Source organism: Megalops cyprinoides, chromosome 12, assembly GCF_013368585.1.
Source record: "Megalops cyprinoides isolate fMegCyp1 chromosome 12, fMegCyp1.pri, whole genome shotgun sequence".
NCBI lineage: Eukaryota > Metazoa > Chordata > Actinopteri > Elopiformes > Megalopidae > Megalops > Megalops cyprinoides.
In genome coordinates this window covers 8,341,291-8,364,896 of record NC_050594.1, presented here as the reverse complement: position 1 = coordinate 8,364,896, position 23,606 = coordinate 8,341,291, and the positions used below count along the sequence as shown (strand labels likewise).

The 23,606-nt window shown below is 44.1% G+C and overlaps 1 protein-coding gene across 4 annotated transcripts; it reads left to right on the top strand.

Moving 5' to 3' along the window:
- The first annotated feature begins 637 nt into the window (after positions 1–637).
- On the top strand, positions 638–19,812 carry LOC118786634 (mitogen-activated protein kinase kinase kinase 7-like). 4 transcript variants are annotated; one of them, XM_036541814.1, is made up of 18 exons: positions 638–756; positions 1,865–1,953; positions 3,067–3,177; positions 3,952–4,017; positions 4,409–4,454; positions 5,116–5,254; positions 6,338–6,462; positions 6,771–6,899; positions 7,367–7,497; positions 7,948–8,017; positions 8,174–8,289; positions 9,089–9,239; positions 10,764–10,844; positions 14,040–14,101; positions 16,221–16,320; positions 17,678–17,736; positions 18,119–18,234; positions 18,998–19,812. In XM_036541814.1, exons 2-18 carry the CDS (start codon positions 1,867–1,869, stop codon positions 19,176–19,178), a joined length of 1,770 nt encoding a protein of 589 aa, XP_036397707.1. In that variant the 5' UTR covers positions 638–756; positions 1,865–1,866; the 3' UTR covers positions 19,179–19,812. The 4 variants fall into 4 exon arrangements, with proteins under 4 accessions (XP_036397707.1, XP_036397705.1, XP_036397704.1 ...); XM_036541812.1 differs by lacking the exon at positions 638–756 and adding an exon at positions 1,233–1,338; XM_036541811.1 differs by lacking the exon at positions 638–756 and adding an exon at positions 1,233–1,494.
- The last annotated feature ends 3,794 nt before the right edge of the window (positions 19,813–23,606 follow it).

Here is a 23,606-nt window from a genome sequence, read left to right as displayed (position 1 = left end):
TGTTTAAACTTTTTTTTTTTTTTTTCAAAATATTTCATTTACAAAAAGTTCTCTGTGTGATAGCGTTTTCGTATTCAATATAATAACCACCTGAAATTACACTTTCAGCTTGTTGAAAGTTACAGATGTAGGCTATTGCATTTGGATATGGGATGTGAAAAGTTAAAGCAGAGTTTCTCAACAAAACTCAACTTGCAAACAAATCCATGTATTAATTAGAAATAAAGTTTCAATTAACTCCTGTCATCTTGCAGTGTAGGCAGTTCGAGACGAAATAAACATCAGAAAGATGTAGTAACAGCAGCTGCAGCTAGCAAAAGTAGTGAAGGGGATTTTTCATGCTTTTGCTTCCAGCAATAATTATTCCATGTTTTCTTGGTGGGATAAGCAGACTCAACCAGTTTTAGCAAACAAAAATAATGCTTAGCCATTCTTAAATCAAACACGTAATAAAACGTAATGTCTCGAAATGCCATACATCCAGAAGTTCCCTTACCGCGCAAAGATTCTTGTGAGCCATTCTTTCCATGCGCCATAGTATTTTCCATTTGGTGATGGGGGCGGGTTTCAAATGTTCGCCAGCCTTGTGAAATATGAGCAACTGTTGTTTGAATTGGTCCAGGTGATTAATACGGCTCAGGGGCAGCTGTCACTAGCCATGGCTGAAATCGTGGGACTAAATTTAGAATTGTGTTTAAGCGTTCGAGTTACCGAGTAGACGTCATTTTAAGCGTTTCTTTCCTTTAAGATAACCAGGTAGGTAAGGCGTAAATGATTTGGCAGGTAGGCTAATTCGTGTAGCTGTTAACTGCTAAAAATGCTAATTTGCAACACCGAAAGTGTTAAAAATACACATTTACAAAACATCAGAGGTTCATTCCTTCATTGTGTATGCCTATGCAACTTCAATCAAAAACTACCAGTTTGGAATGTTGTTACAACATTGTCCTGAACTTCACTGTAACCAGAAGGCTACCAGTTCAAATCCCGGGCTGTTGCATTGCTGTGGTATCCTCGGGCAGGGTAGTTTATGAATGGTTCGGTGAATGTCCAGTTGTATACTGTAGATGAATGCTATATAAAACGTTGCATTTTCAAATTATCAAAAGGAATGTAACATTTGTAGTCGTTGGGCACTTCCTGAGTGACGGTGAAATCACAGCACTCGCTGCCCGCTTTAGACCTGTTATGGGGTGTACAGAATACAGCGGAGCCGAAACCGAAGGGATACGCACTTCCTGGAGTTGCAGCAGTTACTGCGGAGAAAGGCGCTGGGGCTGACCGGGAACTGCGCTGCCCTGTTACACCGCGCAGTCGAATGGAGCTAAAGCACCCATGGTTTGCAACCAGTGCTATGGTTTAGTGCATCGGCTGTGGACGTTATTAATCTCCGCAGCGATATTCCATGCTGCATGACTCACACTAGCTGTTGCGTAGATGTGGAAAGATTTGTCAGCGAGGGACGGGTGTTTCTTCATCTTCTACCCTAGCTAGGTTGTACGCAGGCCAACAAGCGGCCTAGTTTTGTTGTATTAACTCGTAGCACGGCAATATTGTTGTTTTCAATCAACATATGGGTGGCGGTTTCGTGCAAAAATACAGATTTTTATTGCTGTGTTTAGACAGGTCCGTGTTGGCTAGTTATACCAACGCCTTGTGGGTCGTGAACAGTGGCTAGGATTACTAGCAAGCACGCTAACTGTTTTGCTAAGTACCAGACGGGGCTTGATAACTTTTACAGTAGTTATAATTTGCCACGTCTTTGAAGTTCCTCGGTATTTATTCGAATGCTTACTTTTACTGTCGTATGCACTGAGCCGAAATCGAGTCTGAAGCCCCGGATGTTGTTTGTTTTGGTCTCCAGCGATGTCTGTACCATCCGCAGAAATGCTTGAAACCCCACCTGGCTACCCTTTTGAAGAAATCGAATATGCGGATATTGAAGTTGAAGAGGTAAGTCGCCACGCAAGAAAATGCATGATCAAAGGATGACAACCGGGGCACAAGCATTATAGTTTTTTTTTTCCTGTAAGAATTAACCATCTTTTTGAAAGTACTACCTAGCTAAAGTGGTGCGCCTGAAGGCATGGCAAAGTTATTCTAAACACAGGATCGTTGTTGTCGTAGAGCGGAAATCTGTGCCTAGTTGTTTTACCTTGAATTTAATGGCTAATATGGTACAGTTGGAAGTACAATGGCAACAGGAGTGATGTTGTGCAATAATTCTTTCACTTCCACAAGACGAATTCTGTATTGGTTATTGGTTTACAGTTCTGTAAAGAAATAAAATCCATGAATTTGACACAAACTTCGTACACAAGCAGTTTTGTGGTCTTATTTGGGGTTATCGTTGGCGCTGTTCCACTGGTACTGAAACTGACATATATGCTGTTGGTAATTAAGTGGTAATTAAAGTTATCAACACTGCTTCTGAAGCCTGCCAGGGTGACATATATGTTGTCTGTCATGGATAGCATACAGGTTTACGTGCAGTTTTAACTATAGGCACATTTTTTCTTATTTAATATGTTCCATATACTCATAGTATGCCCTTTGTTTAGAGGACTTGGATAAAGCTCAATCTCTTTAAGTTTAAATGCACCAGTGTTCATTGTTTGAGTGAATTAAACCCAGGGAACGTGCTTGGTCCCCTTGACAAATCAGCTCTCTTGAACCGTCCCTGGTACATTCTCCCCTTAGCAGTAGATTCAAGATGTGCTCACCCACCCCACAATCCTAGTCCAAACATTTAATGGAACAATTATTATAAAAAAAAAAAAGTGTAATCCAGTTTAATCCAGGATCAGTTGCTAAGGACACAAAGTTCTTAAACTGTGTGCTTTTGGCTTAGCCCACAAACACATCCCCTGTGGTTTGTGTTAAAACGTGATCACTTTTCCTAGAAAAAAAACATCAAATCTATGTCAGGCTCCAATTAGATGTCAAATATATATGTTAAAGCATAATTATCAGATAAATTATGATTTTAAAAAATTGAGTACCTTAAGATCCTCATTTCTCATCTGCCATTCGTTGTGTTTTTTATCATAATATAAATTTTTCCAGGTTGTTGGCCGAGGGGCATTTGGAGTCGTCTGCAAGGCCAAATGGAGAGGCAAAGATGTAGCTATCAAGACCATTGAAAGCGAGTCTGAAAGAAAAGCCTTCGTAGTGGAGGTAATGTGCTTTTTACGTTCAGCTCTGTTTAAAGGGAGGCTAGCATGTTTACAGTATGGACCTTAAAGTCCATTTTCTAGCCCTGTAACCTCCAGCTCTTAGAGCTTAATGACTGTGTCATGACCCAGAAGAGAAACTAAAACTGGTCTTCCAGTTCATTTATTTGGACTATTAAACCACAGTTGTAATATACACATGGAAGTAACACTGTCATTGCATAGCAGTTCGAGTCATTCCAGGTGTAACAAGAAGCAGGCTGGAGGTGAGATTGCCCATTAACCAGCTTTTGTTAAAACCTGGAGTGGATCAAACAGCTTCATTACATTACTTTAGATTAATGTCATTTAGCACATGCTCTTATCCAGAGCAACTTGAACATGTTGTCATGTTATCCATTTATATAGCTGGAAATTTACTGAGGCAATTTTTGGTTTAGTACCTCGCCCAAGCGTACAACAGCCCCGACGGGTAATCAAACTAGCAACCTTTCGGTCGCCAACCCCACTCCTTACCACTATGCTACACTGCCATCCGCTTCACGTCGGCAGTGCCATTTTCATCACTTCACACACATGGTAGCTGTGTACATTTAATTAAACAGTCATTACAGCACCTTTCAGTAGGGTGCCAGCAATGTGTTCAACTGCTAATGCAGAAGTTTTCTTACTGAAAGTTTCACAAGAGTTTCTGAGGTGAGTTCTGATTCCAGTTGTTCTGTTTGGATTGGCGTTTGAAGGAACTTTGATAGAACATCCTATTCTGTCTCTTTTTCAGCTCCGCCAGCTCTCACGTGTAAACCACCCTAACATTGTGAAGCTCTACGGCTCATGCAACAATCCGGTAAGTTGCATTACATCAACCATTGTTTTGCGCAGCATGGACAACTTGCATACTTGCAACTTACATTTTTACATGTTTACCCATTTATTCAGCTGGGTGTTTTGCTAAAGCAGCCCACAACTTTCCATTTCTGGCCTCAGTTCCCTAAACACTACACGACGCTGTCACTCCAGTGGCATCACACGTTGAGGGTGTGGCATGAGGATGTGGTCACAATGTCCCGGAACTAGTCTTTTACTCTGTAAATGCCAGTTACAGCAAGTTTTCTAAAAGTAGCAATGAACGTATGTGTGTGCAATGCTGTTTTCAGTGTTTTGGCAGGAGGTGCCTGTGGTGATTGTGAAATCATTTTGATTTCTATCAGCATGCTGATTATTTTTATTGCCTTTAGGTTTGTCTTGTTATGGAATATGCTGAAGGCGGATCGCTGTACAATGGTGAGTCTTTGGGCTGTCTTCTGCCTTTTTAATACTTTGAGATAAGAATAATTTGGTACAGTGGCATTGACTCTCCCTCTGAATCTTTTTTTGTTTTGCTTTTGAGTTGGTTTTTTTTTGTAAGGGATCAATGCATTTTCTTCCTGAATGTATATGTATATACACCTGTGGCAGAGTATGGCAGGTGGCAGGTGTGTTCTTGAAAAGAATAAGATAGTGAAAATGGATTGCTATGTGGCAGCACAGATCTGCTCAATTTTATATTACGTGGATGCATAAGCCTAATTATCTGTGTCCACTGTCGCGCCATCCAGATAGTGTAAAGGTGGGTGGATCTGTAAAGGTGGGTGGATCTGAGGGGTCAACAGTGTCTCAAGTGGGGCCCCCAGGAATCACTGCCTTCTGAGATGAACAGCAGCAGTGACCGTATCAGTGACGGTATTCTGAGAGGCGCTGCATCAGTGACCGTGTTCAGAAAGGGATGTTATCAGTGATCGTGTTCTGAGAGGGACTCACATCAGTGACCGTGTTGAGAAAGGGACCGTATCAGTGACCGTGTTCTGAGAGGGACTCACATCAGTGACCGTGTTGAGAAAGGGACCGTATCAGTGACCGTGCTCTGGGGAGGGAATGCATCAGTAACCATGTTCTCTGTTTTCAGTGCTGCATGGAGCAGAGCCACTGCCCTACTACACAGCCTCCCACGCCATGAGCTGGTGCCTGCAGTGCTCCCAGGGAGTGGCCTACCTCCACGGCATGAAGCCAAAGGCCCTCATCCACAGAGACCTCAAACCGCCCAAGTGTGTTCCTGCCTCTGCCTGCCTCTCTCCACGGCTTCCTCTCTCTCTTCTGTGCTGTCTTTCCCTCCACCTGATTCTTGGTCTTTCTCACCCTCTCCCTGTCTCCTATGTTCTCTCCCCCTGTCTCTCTCCTGCTCTTTCGCTTGTTCTCACTCTGCATCTGCCTCTCTCTCTCTGTCTCTCTCCCTCTCCCTCGGAAATTTTGCCAAAGTGTACTACACAACGCAAAAAAAAAAAAAACTAAAGACAACATTATAACTATTTATTTAAACCAATGAATATATTTACAGAGTAAGTAAGTAAGTAACTCCCCATATGACAGTAATGTTCTAATTCTCTCTCAATTTCTCTTTTAAGATTACCTTCCTAGCTTCCTCATCGAAAGCAGATATACAGCAGTAACTCTTCTTTGCTGTTCTGTGTCTCATATACTGTAGTACAGTTTATACTCATTGGCTTAATTCTCTCATCGATTTGCAGACACATGCGGCGTGTTTATGTGCCTTTGTCCATTTAGAGGCGTGCGAGGGCATGTCACTCTGACGCTGAGACATCCAGGTTTCCGAGGGGAGCGGAGTTTTATTGCGCGCTGCTGACGGAAAGGTTGAGAGCGGCCAAACATGCCGCAGATGCGATTTACGAGACTCTGACAGCGGAAAGCTGCTGGCAGGGCACCGGCCCCGTTCCTAGAGAGAGTCGCCCAGCGACCCGGGAAGACCCGCGTTGCAGCGGCCGTGCGTCAGCGCAGTTGCGCACAGCTATTCGACTAACTAACTTCCAAAACACCGTAGGTACTTAATTGCTGTCGCAGGTCTGGGTGAGATGGAGCTTCGGTGCTTCACAAAGGCTGTGGTGTCTGACACAAACAGCTGTGCAGTGTTCTTCATCATTTCAGTAGTTGGTGGTTTTGTAGAAAGGAAATGCTGTGTTGGTACAGCGCCGCTGTTCGGATATCCATTGAGAGTGGCGGCTCTTGCCCCTGAGCTCGTGAGTCGGTTTCCAGGCTGAGAGGGTGAATTTCCTTACTTTCCTCTTCCCTTCGTCCTCACGGTCCACCCTGCTTTTGTTGTGCATCTCTCTCAGCCTGCTGCTTGTCGCCGGCGGAACCATGCTGAAGATATGCGACTTTGGGACGGCCTGCGATATTCAGACGCACATGACCAACAACAAGGGCAGCGCGGCCTGGATGGCGCCCGAGGTGTTTGAAGGTGAGCATGAGCAGCGGGCATCTGACCGGGCAGAGGAGCAGCCAGTAAATGAGCCTAGAAACACCCCTGCAAGCTACCAGGGGGCCCTCCCTGTTTTTTGTTTTTTGGCGTATCTACCAGAGATGTAGCTCTGTGGTGCGGCATTGTACTTTCCTGTCTCCCCAGTGAAACACAGGTTCCTGTTTAAGGTTCCACTAAAAGGACATATGAGATCTCGTAAAAATTGTGTCGGAGTTATTAGACACTGCATTTTCCTGTGTTTGAATAAAATTCATTTTTACATTGAATTGAATATTCCGTGTTTGCAGGCAGCAATTACAGCGAGAAGTGTGACGTGTTCAGCTGGGGGATCATCCTCTGGGAGGTGATCACACGCAAGAAGCCCTTCGACGAGATTGGAGGCCCCGCCTTCCGCATCATGTGGGCCGTGCACAACGGTGAGAGACGCGGACCCGGCGTTCTTCACCTCCTCCGATTTTAGGGAGAGCGTAGGCTGATTGACACTGGCTCTAGATTGGCTTCATTGCCTTTAAAAAACAAGTACCCCTGACCTCAACCCAAAAACAGAATCTGAACAGTATAACAAACCTCAGTCCTATGCTCCACTGTCAGGATACTCCACTCATTGTATCCCGTCAGGCCAGCACACCTTCTGCTTTGTGTGTCTGGTCCATACCCTCTCTTTACCTGTGGCAGAGCCATATTGGGCTGTCAGCTCCTCAGAGATAGCATTTACACCCACGGGCATTTTTATGTTTTTTGTTTAAACCTTTAGACCTTTTTCACATAACTTAGGGAAGTGTTTATCCCTACACTCTCTAAATTTGAGCCAACCTCTCTCTCTCTCTGTCTGTCTGTCTGTCTCTCCCTCTCTCTGTCACCCCCCAACCCCCCCCCCCCCCAGGTACGCGCCCTCCCCTCATTAAGGACCTCCCCAAACCAATCGAGAGTCTCATGACACGCTGCTGGTCCAAAGACCCTTCTCAGCGCCCCGCCATGGAGGAGATCATGAAGATCATGACCCACCTAATGAAGGTAGGGCAGATTAGGGATGAGGACCCCTAACTAGAAGGACAGGGCCCTACTGCTTTGCCTCAGCCTGGTTAAGTATCCATTTGTGTGACGGATAATGTGTTCAAGCTCAATAAGGGTGTCTGCTCAGCTTGTAAAAAAACAATAGAATTACTCACATGCTGCTGTTTACCAGCAGGGACACAATGTGGTTGTCGATACATTATATTACGTTACATTATTTAGCAGATGCTCTTACCCAGAGCGACTTACATAGGTTACAGTTCTTTACAATGTTATCCATTTATACAGGTGGATATTTACTGAGGCAATTTTGGGTTAAGTACCTTGCCCAAGGGTACAGCAGCAGTGTCCCCGCGGGGATAGAACCGGCAACCTTTCATTTACGAGTCCTGCTCCTCAACCTCTATGCTACACCGCCGCCCTTGATACATTTTCATTCTTGTGTTCCAGTACTTTCCAGGTTCTGATGAACCCCTGCAGTACCCCCATCAATATTCAGACGAAGGACAGTGCAACACAGGTATGTCTGACAGCATGTTCGTGCAGCGTTATAACCCCCGTCTTAGCAGAACATGGTGTGCTTGCATTCAGTTTTAAATCGGTAGTCTGTTTTTTAATCAAAAAACTCGGAAACCCAAAGCCTCTCCTTGAAATGGGTCTACCCTCCCTTGTGCAGGGATGTACCTGGACTATACCTCCAACAGCAACAAAAGTGATGGGAACATGGAGCATGGAGACTCCCAAGGGAGGATCGACACCATCAAGATCATGGCGCCTCACCTCATACCTAAGGTAAAGCCACTGTGTAATTGCCTTCAGTCTGCAGCTCATGTGCCACTGTGTGAAGCTTGCACAACCATTACATTGCATTGTTGGTATTTAGCAGCCACTCTTATCCCGAGAGACTTGCATAGATTACAGTTTTTTACATGTTACCCATTTATACAGCTGAATATTTACTGAGGCAATTCTGGGTTAAGTAACTTGCCCAAGGGTACAGTAGCATTGCTCCAACAGGGAATCAACCAGCAATCTTTTGGCTCCTTACCACTATGCTACACTGCCGGCCCTTCTCTGCTTGTTTAAGCTAGAAAGGGGCTTAAAACGAAAGTCGGATACTACTTGGACTCCTTTCACTTAAAAAGGGTTTGGCAAACAAGCTCCTTCATCAAGTGGAGTTGTTTAATTGGTGGCGGTAATATCCTAAAGATAGATACTGCAAAATGTCTTATTATGGGTGGGCGGGTTTTGTGGATATCAGTTTTGGAGTGTGGCTAACTCAAGTATGGGCTGGCTTCATGAACGCCCTCTTTCCATGTGCTGTCAATCACTGACTCTTACAGATCAATAATCAAAAAGTAAATTGTACAAAAACCTTGTTGTTGCTAACAGCACATGATGGCTGCACCCATTGTGGGGGGCCTCATTTTCTAATCACTGCTCATAGTGTGAGGTAGTGGGGAGGAGGAGGGGGGTTCATAACCCAAAGGTTGTTGGTTAGATCCCCCACTGGGGCATTGCTATTATACCCTTGAGCGAGCCGCTCGATTTGACATCCCTTAAGTGAAGTAACACAATGTGATGCTTGCAGGCGGACACCATGCGTGCAGGTCTCCCTCTGTCCAGAGGGGGCAGTGTGGAGAGCCTGTCAGGGCGGCCGCAGTGCCTCGGACCCTGTGACAGTAAGCGGATGAGTGGCGATCTGTCGGAGCTGGAGCACAGGGCGACCCTCGGACCAGCAGGTAATGGCGCAGAGAGGGGCGGGGCAAGGAGCAGGGCTGGGAGCCCGCCAGCTTTATCCATTTTCTCATCAGATACCTCACCAGCATGCTAGCCATGTTTACACACAAAAATTGCTCTGTTTATATTTCATCTCAGGATACCTGAATATCTAACCCGTATGTCCCGTGTTAATGACACCACAATAACAAAAAAATAAAGTAAAATTAATCAAAATTTACTTTTACGTGTGCATTCAGTTGGCAGACACTTCCAGAGCAACAGTACTGATCCAGAGCACAAAAGACGACATTTCCTTCTGGGTAGCCATGAACCCTACTCTGAGCAACCGCTTTTGTCTACAGAAAGCAACTTCTAGAGGCAAACTGGCATTTTTTGTAGCATTGGTAACACTGATACACAAATGTGTGTGCCAGAGACCTCAGCAGAGTGTTACCTTAGAAGGAATAGTGAGAGTAGCTGTGGTCTGTTTTTTTTGAATGTGAGTAAAGGATTGATTTTTTTCCAGCATTTCTTTGGTAATACACACTTCACTCATTCAACAAGCAGGTCACTTGGGCCACAACATAGCAAATGGAGTTATTCAACTGAAATGATGTGTATAATTTATGAGACCTAATTTGTTTACTGAATTCTGAAATCGATCCCAGATCCTTCTGTGCCCCGGTTTATCGCCACAGTGAATTATTTAAACTGCAGTCTTCCAATTTTCACCTTTTCATGGTTCACTTCTATCCTGATTTTTCTGACTGAAATGATATGCACCAGCTGCCATAAAGACTTGGATGAGAAATCCCCTGTCAAGAGAAGTCCCCTGTCTTTATTATTGCTTCACCAACTGCACACCAGAACACAGAAAAGCAAGCAGTCCTTTACACAGTCAGTGTGACAGTATCTGCTAATGGCATGCACATATTCATGTATAGAAGACCACGCTCTACCGCTTGACTTCTGAATGTACTAGGAATTTGACATTAACCGTGAACAATTTAACAGCTTGCCAACATCATAACAGAGTAAAATATAAAACTGTCGAACATTTTGAAATGATTGGGTTTGTGATTCATTTCCTGCATGATTCTGTAATACAAAGATGGCTGAACGAGTTGGCAGAATGTATTGTTAAGTAACACAAAATTACCACACGTGTTGAACTTTTCACCTTTCACCTCGTGCTCCTCTTTCCATCAAAACCATGCTTTCCAAGAGAACAATTTCCCCATTTCTTTCACATTTTTTTTTCATTTGTATGTTAATGAATGCAAGATGACAGAATATCAGGCATTTGCATGGAGCCAACACTGTGTCCCTGTTCTGCATGTTCATTTGGCTTCTCCGCCTGGCAAATGGCCGCGAGACACCTTCCAACCTCACATCTGCTCGAGCGCTTGCAGGATGTTGCGTGTGTTGGTGCAGTGCATGTCCACAAGAGAAGCGGGACGCTGGCGAACATCATCACTAACCCGCTTTGGTCCGGTATAGCCTGCTTCGGCCCACTACAGCCCCGCATGTGTGTGTTTTTGCAGCGCGACCCCCGTATAAACGAGGGCACCGCAAAACGGCTTCATTCGGCACCATCCTGGACGTCCCCAAGATCCTGGTCTCAGGTACCGGCACTGGCGGCCGGGGCTGCGTGTCGTCTGGGTAGCTGGCCCGCTTGGATCTGCTGTTCGCTCTGACGTGTGACCCCCCCTTCTGCCTGTTGCTCCAGGTCGCAGATATTTGATGTAATTCACCTGTTTGTCCACAAGGTGGTCCTGATACAGAGGACTAGTCAGTCCATTCCAGGCCCAATTAGCAGAACTTCAGAAACGCAGCTTGAAGTTCATAATGTAACTGATAATCAATGGAATATCTTGAATGGTATTGTTAACTTTAGTTTCACTCTTAAAAGGGAGGTCAGGCCATTTTAAAAAAGGGATTTTAAATGGAGTTCTGCAGCTAAAGCTAAAACTGTCAATCTGTTTTTGGTGTTCACTTCCAAATTTCAATCTCTTGTTTATCTGGTTTGAGAATGTAGAACCGGGAGCAACAGGCCCGTCCTTATTGTCTGCCTCAGTGCGCTATTTCAGTAGACTACTTACCGGGTTTGCCTCTTGGGTTTCTCTTTGCGACCCGCCATTACTTTTACCTCAGGGTTGGTACTGACATTCATGCACAGAGCATGACAGAGGAACAGCCAGTCACTGCCTGAATTTTCACCCATCCTTCACTTGATTCATTTGCTTAGCAGACCATCTTAGACACTGCCTTTTGCTTAGCGTACATTAGAAGTTCTTAGAACTTGCTATCCATATAGTGGTGGTTTAGTAAGGCATTTGAGGTGGAGTTTCTTGCTCCAGGATGCAGTAGTAGTTTGCATCCTGGGTGTTGAACTGTGACAGTTTGGAGGGTCTCTGCTCATTCGTAGTTTGGAGCAGATGTCATAATGAATCCCAGCACATAGGAGTCCCTCTCCCCTGCTGTAAGTCCCTAAATAAGTTTGACCACCCCCCCGATTTTTTTTCCAAGTTCCTTATGTACCTTCTAGAACTGTCAAGAAACCCAAATGTTGAGTACCTAGAGGTGTTTATTCATATACTTTTTTAAATACTTACTCACGTGCTTCATAACTGTCAAAATTTGACAATAGTGCTAGCGTTTGCATAGATTCAGTTTTGTCCCTGTTTAAAGCTTCAGCTGTTACAACCATAAGTCATTCAAAATGTGAAAAAATAATGGACTTTTACCAGAGACCAAAAAGGTAGGTTAAAATGTTCACCATGAATGGGCTCATTTGTTTAATCTCTTGTTAACACACAGTGTAATCCAGTATAATACAGCTTTGTGTAATATGTGTGAGGAGCGTGTTTGCCTGCACGCGGCTGCATGTGATGCAAGAGACTCTTGACATTCGCGGTTTAGAAACGTCACAGCCAACACTTCCTATTCCCATGTTATTATTGCAAAACTGTACGTGTTCATTGTCGTTGAAATAATCATATCAATCACTTGTTTCATTATTGCACAATTGCTTCTGAGTGAGGAACTAATCCTGTAACTTGGAAAACTATTTAGCATGGCCACACTGTAGTATTTGAAGATCTCCATCTTGAGAGTCTATGCCCAACGAATGGCAAGGGTCTCCTGTGTATTCACAAAGCTGTTATTCAGAATTTTGACACTAACAGGCTGTGGTAAATTTTGCCTATACTTGGAGGACTGATCCATTACCGCTGGGTTTTTGTGGACGTTCTGGTCCTCTCCGACTGTGTAGCTTTTTCTTGTAGGAACGATAAGATCAGTGGAAAGGAGCACTTTTTGTGCTGCATTGATTTCGTTCCTTATCACTATGTTTTTCAGCTGGTTTTTCATGTACATGGGGTTTGTTTTGTTATTACACAGTTTACTTCTTTATCTGGGGTAATGATCAGTCTGGTGGATGTGAACACCTTCAGTCTAGATTGAATTCATTATCATTTGTTTTCAGAGTTGTGTGTGTGTGTGTGTGCGCGCATGTGTGTCTACATGTGTATATGCATGTGTGTGGAGGGTGTGTGTGTGTGTAGGTGGGTTAGTTACACAGAGTTCGCTCCACATAAAGAATATCAGAGTACAAGAATGTAACAGGAGGCCCATGAGAAACACTTTGTTCATCCGGTGCTTTAGTGGTACTCTGCAGTGCAGGTTAGCATTGTGTGTTTCGCTATACCCAAAGGCAGTGCTAATGGACATTGTGTTTAGTTTGTTTGGCTTCAGTAGATGGCACTGTTTTACGCTGGATATTGCTTCTCCAGTGAGAGAGGTCTTGCATTTCGGTCCGTTGACAATTCAGTTTTACAGTAAAAAGTAACATTTGTTGACCAACTTCAGCCCTTTAGTCCATCTAGTGTCGAGAAATTGACAGTTTATATTTTACTCATACCTCCATAGTCATTTTGTGTTGTAGTTCCCTTGACTTTGAGGAGAGTCCTTTTGCCGATGTGCTATTTTGCCTGTACACACAGGCAAAGCAGTGGGTGCGGTACTGAGTGTTTGAAAGCAGATTTCAAGTTTGTGTTTCTGCTATTGTGCAATAAGAGCCCTCAGGTGGTGTTGTATTTTGGTCGTTTCCTATTAATCCTTCTGTTTTTAAGGCACCGCTACACCTCTGAAGCAGAGATGTGGCCAAACTAAATTTTACAGCCACCCCCTGAGGAGTCTTGTACTCTGAATGTGCCAGTCAGAGCAGCCCTGTCCTTGGAATAACATGGGCAAAAAGAGGACAAATGGGAGCAGGGCCTCTTAATGGGGCCTTACATGTCCCTCTAGTAGTGCAGGCCTTAAAGCCCTGTAGTGTAAGAGCCCTTAAATAGTCACTGTCATCAAACAGATCTGTGCAAACACATGTGAACGATGTTGTCCGGCAGCTATTCGTGTGGGAGGACTGGTCAGAGTGCGTCTGTGTGCGTGTATGCGTGTGTGCGTGTGTGCGTGTGTGTGTGCGTGTGTGTGTGTGTGTGTGTGTGTGAGTGTATGTATGGGCGTGTGTAAGTATAGGCCTGTGTGTGTCTGGGTGTCTGTAGGTCTCTCTATGTTTGTGTGTTTACGTTTCCATGTTTAGATATATGTGTGTGTCTGTGTGTTAGTGCACATGCTTTATGTGTGTGTGTGTGTGTGTGTGTGTTAAGACATATGTTGACAGCCCAGTGAGTTTTGAGTTAAATCTGTGCAGCTGTCCCCCTATTCCCTGTCCGGCCTCCTGTCCTTCCCCCTCTCCCTCCCTCTCCTCGCTCCCTCGTTCCCCTCGGGTCTCACCCTGCTCTCCTCTGTCCCTCCCATAGGCAGCTGTGAGAGACGCAGGTCTGTACAGGATCTACCAGGGCTTGGAACGGAGTCCACTCAGGTATGATGTGTGTGTGTGTGCGTGTGTGTGCGCATGTGCGTGCGCGCGCTTGTGTTCTTGTGTGTGCATGCGTGCAGGTGTGTGTGTGAGAGAGAGAGAGAGAGAGAGAGAGAGAGAGAGAGTGGTGCATGAGAGAATTGTGTGTGTGTGTGAGAGAGTACTGTGTGTGTGTGTGTAAGAAAGTACAGTGTGTGAGAAAGAGTGTGATGCATGTGTTTGGGGGAACACATACATTTGTTTGCGTGTCAGAACGTATAGGCATTTATGTAGTTTGTGTACATGGTTGTGTGTGTGTAACTGCAGTGTGTGAGTGTATGAAAGAGTGAGTAGCTGCACATGAATGTGTGTATTGTGTGTGTGTGAATATGTTTGTATGTGGTCTGTCTCTGTGTTGTACTCTGAACACAAGCTTTATGATACAACCCCTCTGTCACAGAAGTATCATGTAACAGTGTGTCCAAACTGGAGATGAGTTCTTGTGTTTGCGCTCTCTATTGAAATGTAGCACCTCAGTAATAACTGACAGCACACAGTCACGTTTTATTATGCTTTCTCAGATGTCTCGGTCAAAACACACTCTGAGCTGCATTTCTCCAGAGGTATGGTCTGTTATATAGCATTTCTCAACCCTGGTAATACATTAAATAGGGTGGGTTGAGAAGTGAATTTAATATTGACCTTTATTTGATACATCTACAGTTACAGTTACAGTTGATACATCTACAGTTAGTTGCTTGGCCTGACTGACCAATGAATTTTTCTTAATGAATGTGAAATTGAGTACTTTTCTGATTTATTCTTTTCTGTAAGAGGCTGCAGTGAAAGAGGCCAAGTGTATAGAAACACCTCTACTTGTTTCCTTCTGTTAGAACCAGCTACACTACCTACCATTCCATTAAGTGATGTCACATCCTAATCGGTGTCTCATTAACAGCTCGGTCAGACCAGTCACAATAAACAAACCGAAGCCCGGCTGGAATGCGAGCACAGTGTGCTGCCAGAACCTCGTTTGGGTGACATTAGCCTTAAAGTTTCATAAGGAGGAGATACGACTGAGAAGTGCAGGAATCTTCCAAGTGCCAATACCCCCGCCCCCACCCCCACCCCCAAACCCCACCACCACTTGCCACCTGCCAAGGACAGCATTCCTGACAGCCTGCATCATCCCGCTGTCTTGGGGCGTGTCACCTCCCCGACCAAATGTGACACATGGGTGTCCCAGCACAACAAAAACAGTGGAGGAGGGTCAGGGCGAGTTCACAGGGGGTAAAAAAACAGGAGGTCAGCATTGCGCGCCGGGCACACCGTAAACGGGTTTATTTTTTACGGTCCGTGCAAATTGGAACGCTCTCCCTGGGGTCTGGGTCGGTTTTGGAGGAGAGGGTTTGTCGTGTCTTCCCCAGTGCTGAAGCACAGCAGATAAACCAGATAAAGAGATTCATCAACCACAGCCAGTTTCTTTCCAGCTTCAGCTGGTTCTCTTTAGCATTTCAACATATCTTTAAAAAGTGGTTTAAAAATCCTGCTGCGTTTACCTGGTACCTGTGTCACCAAGGTATCTTAAATGCGTACTGTAAATTACCTTTGCTTTTAAAAGACCCCCCCCCCCCCCCCTAGCCTTTTTCAATGACCAACAGGTAGTATACCTTAATAATTGCAAATGAATTATTAGGTGTTTACTCCTAAGTTATTACAGAAGAGGATATACTTTAGTGTCAGGTTAAAATAATACCCCCAGATGTGTACTAAGGCAATTATTAAATATTAATTTATCCCAAAATATGATACCCATATTTAACTGCGTGTTACAGAGTTCATACAGATCATGGAATATATGTCATTTTTCACATGAGAAAATCAGAATTGGACATAATTTGTCTGCAGCAGAAGGTGCTGCCACCGCAGAATATCTTCTTGCTGTTTGTATTATTCAACATGGTGTCCAATGTGGATATAATCAGTTTCATGCAAATCGGGTCTAACATTTAAGGCACAGTGATTCGGAATCTGCCATTTGGCCCACAGGAATAATGTGTCTGTCCTGAAGCTGATGTGAGGTTTGGATGGAGAGTTTTCTGAAGCTTTGTGCGGTAATAGTTTTGTCATTTTTCCCCCACAGGGGAGCAGGAGCAGCAGCAGGTCCTCCAGTCCCAGTGCCAGGGTGATCACGGCAGACAAGACCGGCAGGGGGTACGGCTTCTCCCCCGACGACCCCGCAGGTAAGCCCTTCTGGTCCCCCATTGCCCTGTGGGTGCCGACCACACAAACAACAAGAGCGGGGCATTCACAAGGGGCAGGAGAGTGAGGTTTCAGTACCCCTCTGGGTGCAGCCATCCGGTGTTATTGGTCACCGGCTGATGTGACCTAATCACAGTGTTTGGTGTGGAGAGAAGTCCTTCGATTTGACTTGAGTCAGTGATTGACAGCATGTGGTAGTGTCATGTTTAATAAGAATCACAAAGCCTCGCTCCACCATACCAAGCGTGTTCCACAGGACCTCCATGTGTGCCAGACTCCTTTTGCTCTTTGCAGAGTACTTTGCAGAGTAAAAAAAATAAGAGGAAAGGCATCCAAGAGGCACAATTACAAGTTGTAACTCCTGACTCCCTGTGCTTTATTTATTTATGAAAGCAGCATTTTGGGGTGCTGTATATCCTGTTGAAAGTAGTTAGCCATCTGTCATACTCTAAAGTGAGATAATGCATGGGAAAAGGCCAAGCAATCAAATACCACAGATGTAATAATGTATCAATGTCTGGGTTACCAGCCTTTTTACTTTGGGCCTGCAGTGTGGCATAGTGGTACTTGAGCATGGTGCTTAACATCAATTGCTTTGGATGATCTGTAGGCTGTGTAGGTTGCTCTGGATAAAAGCATCTGCCAAGCAGATAGCACAATGTTTTGTGTTTCAGCAGGTCAGCTTGCAGTAGGTATTTTTCACCATGTAAGGGACAAGCTGGTAACAAGCCAAGCTCCGCCGTGCATTTAGGGGTTGTCCCTGCATACGTACCTCAGTTACATGCATGGTTGTCACCTGTTGTCTTTAATGGTGGCTGAATGAGGTAGACCTGATGCATGGATGCTAAAACTAACATCCAGTAACTACCTTGCATACAGAAAAGACACGGTCTCATTTAAGCCTTTCAAATCCTGTTTTAATGTGTTTTTCAACCCTCCTATTCCTGTAACAGAGTTAATATCGAAGTGCTTCAAGGTCTGTCTAAATCATTAAACATGCTGCAGACATGACTTAACCCTCATCATTTATTTAAGGCATTAAAATTAGATAGCTGCTGGGTTGTGGGAAGGGGGATTTTTGTTGACAGATTCCATAGGCCAATCACAGTGACCTTAGCATGGTTTTAAATACGCAGTTTGGACCACTACACCACTGCTCTATTACAGCCTGTTTTGGAAGGATGGTTCCAGGTTCCGAAGAGGTCAGTAGTGCAGTAGTGGTTGAAATTGGAGGTTTAATCCTCAGCTAAGCTCGTGGCAGTTTGCCCCTTGTCTCCAATGCTATCCGCTTGGCAGTAGTGTTTGTTGCGCCGGAGCTAAATCTCTTTACTTCCTCAGATACCAACGGCTCAGACTCCATCCCCATGGCATATCTGACACTGGACCACCAGTTGCAGGTGAGTGTGGATTTCACTGACTCACTTTTAGGCTGTCTAATCAGATTAGCACAAGTTGAACTGTGGTAGGGGCTTGAATGGTGTTGTGCTCACACTCACTGGTCAGGGAGTGTTGTTACCCTGGTCTGACACTGTTGCTCGTTGAACTTGAGTGGATACACTTATGTTCTCTTGTGCTGGATGTTACTCTGGATAAGAGCGCCTGCTAAATGAATATAATGAATGAATGTAATGTAGATCCTGTCACTCATTTTTCACAAGTATATAATACCCTGGGGTGAAAAATTGAAATGAAAATGCTGGTATGTTGAGGAAATTGGCCGATTTATTAGTACAGTGCTGTCCAATGTCAGTAATAATAATGTCCATGTTTGGTTTGCAGCCCCTCGCCCCCTGTCCCAACTCCAAAGAGTCCATGGCTGTGTTTGAGCAGCACTGCAAAATGGCACAGGAGTACCTGAAAGTGCAGACCGAAATTGCCTTGCTGATCCAGAGAAAGTAAGTGGGTGTGTGGTCTGCCCATAGAGGCAATAAAGCTGCCAAAGCGTGGAGCACCTGAGAGCTCATCACTGACCCAGCTAAGCCTGTACAAGACTGATTTCACTGAGGATAATGCCTAATGATTTTAGATAGTCATCATTAAGAAAGCAGGAAGCACAAATTTATTCTCCATCCCAGTTTCTCTCTCTCTTTCTGTCTCTCTGTTTGATGTCTCAGCCCTGCACAAACTCGAGTTAAAATGTTTTATGAATTACAGTTGAGTGCATGCTGCCAAAGCATATAAATTTGCCGTGGAGCAGAATAACACCAGAGTTAGTGCTGAGGAGGGAATAAATTTTGAGGTTAATATGGGAAATAACTACAGCCAATTTTAAGTGGTGTGAAAATTTGTTACCCCTGCCCTTTCATTGTCAGGCATCTTTGTTTAAAGAACTGAAGAATTCTCACTCTCCCTCCATACCTCATACCCTCTATCTTTCCTCCTCTCCCTCCATCTCTCCCCACCCTCCTTCTCTCCACCCATCCCTCTCTCCCTCCCTCCCTCCATCCATCTCTCCCCACTCTTCTTCTCTCCACCCATTCCTCTCTCCACCTATCTCTCCTTCCCCCCATCTACCCATTACTCTCTCTCACTCTCTCCATCCCTCTCTCCTCCCCCCCCATCTACCCATCCCTCTCTTCCTCCCTCTCTCCATCTATCCTCATCTCCCTTCATCTCCTTTTCCCTCCCTCCCTCCATCCCTCTCTGATGTGACTTTAGGAAAGAGCTGATCGCTGAGCTGGACCAGGATGAGAAGGACCAGCAGAACACATCCCGCCTGGTCCAGGAGCACAAGAAGCTCCTGGAAGAGAACAAGAGCCTCTCCACCTACTACCAGAAGTGCAAGAAGCAGCTGGAGCTGATCCGAGCGCAGCAGCAGAAAAGACAGGGCACCTCCTGATATGGGGGAGGTGCGTTGTCTGGCCCAGCTGCAGCTGATCTGGGAACAGCAGCACAAGAGACAGGGCATCCCCTGGTATGGGGGGGTGTACTGTCTGGCCTAGCTGCGGCTGGTCTGGGAACAGCAGCAGAAGCCGCCCCGGGTCAGCCCGCCAATACTCAAACCGGCCCCACTTTGGCTAAGGACTCGATGTGGGCGGGAAGCCCTTCAAATCCCGCCCCCAAGCTCCACCTCTTTTGTTACTTTTTGCACCCCCCTCTCGCCCATGCTCCACGTGTCTCGACCCCTTCGAGCGGATTACAGTTGGTTCTCGTTCTCTCGCGATTGAAGGAGCCCAGTATCAAATATGTAAATCCATACAGCATGATAAACAGGTGGGCATGTTCTGGGTTTAGAACAGGCAGGGGATGGGGGTGAGCCACCCAGCCTGTCGCAGAAGCAGGTTGGTCTTCCCCATTAAAAAAATAAAAACTGTTGACAGGGCCAATCAGCAGAGACTTTAGGGACATTAACACAGGTCACACTTCTTAAAAAAGAAGGGGACGCTACAGGGCTTCTGGTGGTGGGGCACTTAAGTCAGCAAGTCCGCATTCCTCTTTAAACCAAATAAACCCGGGGGGGGGGGGGGTGGTCGTTCTGTTTTGGGGTACTCTCCTCATGTTGTGCTCTTTTAGAATTCGAGGCCTTCGCCGGCTCCGCCTTTCTGGGAAGGACCTGACAAGGCCCTTGCCTCCATATGCAGCCGGCCTTAACAGCATGGCCAAAGCCGTAAGGTTGCCTGGCCATGGAAGGAATGTGACTTCGAATTGATCGGGTTTTTGAAAAGGGGGTCTGTTTTAAATATGCCTTGCATTCGTGTCTCACAAGGAAGGAAATTGCCAAAAAAAAAAATCTGGTAACTTGTATGCAAACTTTGGGCTTTCGGTCCCAGTTGAAGATGCAATATTAACAAATCCTTTTAATCTCATTCTGGGTGGCCTCATGTCAGCTTGCACAAAGCCATTCAAAACGAACATACAGGGCCCTCTCTGTCACACATTTAGCTTTCTTGTCTTATTATCCAACCTGTTTTATTTATATTGTTTATGTTGTTTTATTTATTTGGTCTTTTTTATCAAATAGTTCATTTTGTATTATACTCTAGGCACAGACTATATGGTTTTATGGGGAACCGCAAACCTTTGTAACATCCAACTTTATTCTTTATTCCCTTCTTGTTTTTTGCCCACAATCTGCACAGAATTTAACAGCTCACTCTTTACCAGATAAGACTCGATTTCATGGTGTCAGAAACTGACTCGGTTGCATCCCTCCATAAGCAAGTTAGGAAATAAATATTTTTTAGTCACCAATGAAAATGAACCAATAAATAGTGGTACTTTGGCTTTCAGACCAGTTGCAAGCACATGAATGAATACTATTTTTTTTTATCATTATTGGCATTAATGTGCACTCCATGTATAAGAATCACATCTGTCGGAGATGATTTGAGTGTTATAAGCAGTTGATTCTTCAAAGGGGAATTGCAAATGGATTGGTAAAATGGACATTTGTGTTTTAGATAACCTTTTTTACTATGTTGAGAAATGTCTTTGCTAACTTCTTGGAACAAAACATGAAATGAAATTGGATTGATAACATTTTGTGACATTTTGAGTGTCTGTCTGATAATTGCTGCCGTTCAGAGAAACACTTGGTTTGCAGTGTGGGCCTCTTACATATTTCCTGTCTTCGTTTTTCTTGGTGTTCTCCCTGTCTTTTGGAATCTTAGACAGTTTAGTCTATGAAATGCCTAAATTCACAGCTTCATCTCTCTGATTGGTCCTCAGGAGGCAAATGCATGACTCACGATCGTTTATCATTTGCAGAAGGCATCTCTCCTTTTCCTCCCATGTCAAATGGCATCAGGGCTCCGAGTTAGAAAGTGCTGCAGTAATTAACACGACGCACAACATTGACTGGTTCTAAACAGCCCGTCCTTGGTCTTATTTTGCGCCATTGCACACGGGTCCTATTAACGATTGCTTGATACTTTCAAACTGAATATTCAAACACTATTGTGATAGGAATGTTTCTGTCCCATTGATTATTACTACATGCAGCTGGCTCTTATTATCAATAGTTCTTATAAATGGAGTGCACTGTATAATCTTTTTTTTTCTCCACACACAAGTGTGACCCACCTTTAACTGACTTTTCACAAGCATGGGTCGAGTCTCGGATCAAGTCCCTCTAATTGTTTTGCACAATTAGAATATTTTATCGCAAAGTAAGCTATTTTAGAGCACAAGAGGGAAATGGTCTGTTAGGAAGTTACTGCATATAAAGTGCCACACATTTAGAGTTGGCTCTTCATTTATTTTATGTCATCTTTGACTTCGAATTATGGATATTGTTGCCATGTACTGAATATACAGTGTTTGACCTAAGGGGGCACTGTGATCAAAATCTGTAGGAAACAAATATTTGTTGCTTTTTCATCTCTGATCACTGGCACATCAGATAGTAGATTTCCTCCATATGAGTGTGTGGGTTTGTAGATCCTCTCACTGACTTGCAGGAACACCTCAGGGTGTAGGTGCCTTCTGCCTTTAGCAACTGACTCTGGACCAGAATCAAAACATTAAACTGAAGGGATGGTATTTGGATTGGAGAGTTTACAGGCTGTTCTTAGATCTGTGTCAAGGGCAGGAAGTACCTGGAGCACAGCTCAGAGCTGCTTTGTGATGTCATTGGTAGTCAAGGGTGTGGTTTGACTAGTTTGTGATGTCATTGGAGTTGGTGGGGTGGTTTGGCTACTGTGTGATGTCATTGACATTCAGGGGAGGGATCTGACTCTGTGCTGGCCACATTTGGCACGCACTTCTCTTAGTCATTAAAGGTAATATTTTATACATGTTATGCAAAGTAATCAAACTGTCAGTCTTGATCACAGTGCCTCTTTAAAATATGAGAATGGGAATATGGTCCAGAAATGTGGTGAAGAAGTTTTATTAAATGAAATAAATGGTTGGAAGTCAACCTTTTTTTTCCCGATTCTCTTTTGTATGTGTGGAAACTAAGGAGGTGCCTAAGATTCACTGCCATGGCAGGTGTGCATTTGAAGTCAGGGACTTTCTTCACACTCACACCCATACTTTTCACCTGATGGTTCAGATGTGTCACGTAGAGAATCTTGACCAATCACAGAAGAGTAAGCATCATAATTCAGAGAAAAGCCATACTCCCTATCTGTTGCATGTCCCTACCTTCCTGTGCAACTCAAACTATCATTAATTTGGTCACTATGGTGACTGAAACCCAGATGGGACATGGGGTGAATATATCATATGCATCCCTTAAAATTAAAATTCACTTTATTAGAGTGTATGGTCAGTGCTCTAGATTAAGGAAAGAGGATTAAAACTCGCCTCTAGGAGAAGCCAGTAGATTAAATGGGTTTGAATGTGATTATTAGTATGTTATTAAAGGAACTAAGTACGTTCAATATATGAAGGGAAATGCAAAAAAAAAAAGAAAAATCTACAAGAGATGTGCTCACAATGTAAAATGCATCTAGAACCATTCTAAATGGGTTTATTTACAGTATTTATCCACTTAAGTCAATACTTGTTGCAATTGGCTTAAACATTTTGACTATCAAAAGGCTACAATTTGTGTAAAATGCTGTATATCAACAGGAGATAGTGTACGGTTTTATGTTCGATTTCATATAGCTACAACACAGGAAAAAATCAGTGCATGTAATAGTTTCCTTATATAGGTATTTTCGAGTATATTTGCACTGTACACTTGACATCAGGAAAGGATTATTACTAAAAACACTCCTGTGCGCACATATTCACATACAAAATACTCAAGCTTTGAAATTCAGATGAACCACATGTGTATTAATTATTCCACTAGGGGGCGATCTAGGATTGTTTTATACGGTCCCAAACACTGCCCACAAATAAAAGTGGTTTTCAAAGACAATGAAGAAGGTCCTCACACAGCCATCTGTCTTTAAATCCTTTGAGTTGTTAAAACCATAACCCTAGCTTCACCAACCCCTGGCATGAAGACCAATAATTCCTGCTTCAGAAAAGTCATACCTATCATAATTGGGCATCTTTGTGTAGGAGCATTTGTTAGGTACTCATTTGTAAAGAAAGAAAAGGAATTCACTACAACAACCTGGGCAGTTTGCTTTGTTGTGGCACAGCAAAACTGGGATATGATTATATATTTGATAATCAGATTGGTATGCCTCCTTCATGAAATATGAGAAAAGTTCCAATGTACAAAAGCCTGCCCTGATTTAATGTGGTTAATATACCCAAATCAACACTTTCTCTGTGGTTTGTTCTCAAATTTGAATTGACTGCTTTCAGATTCTTAGATGAAATGCTGTCTTTGAATCCTCTGACAAGATACATAACCCTAATT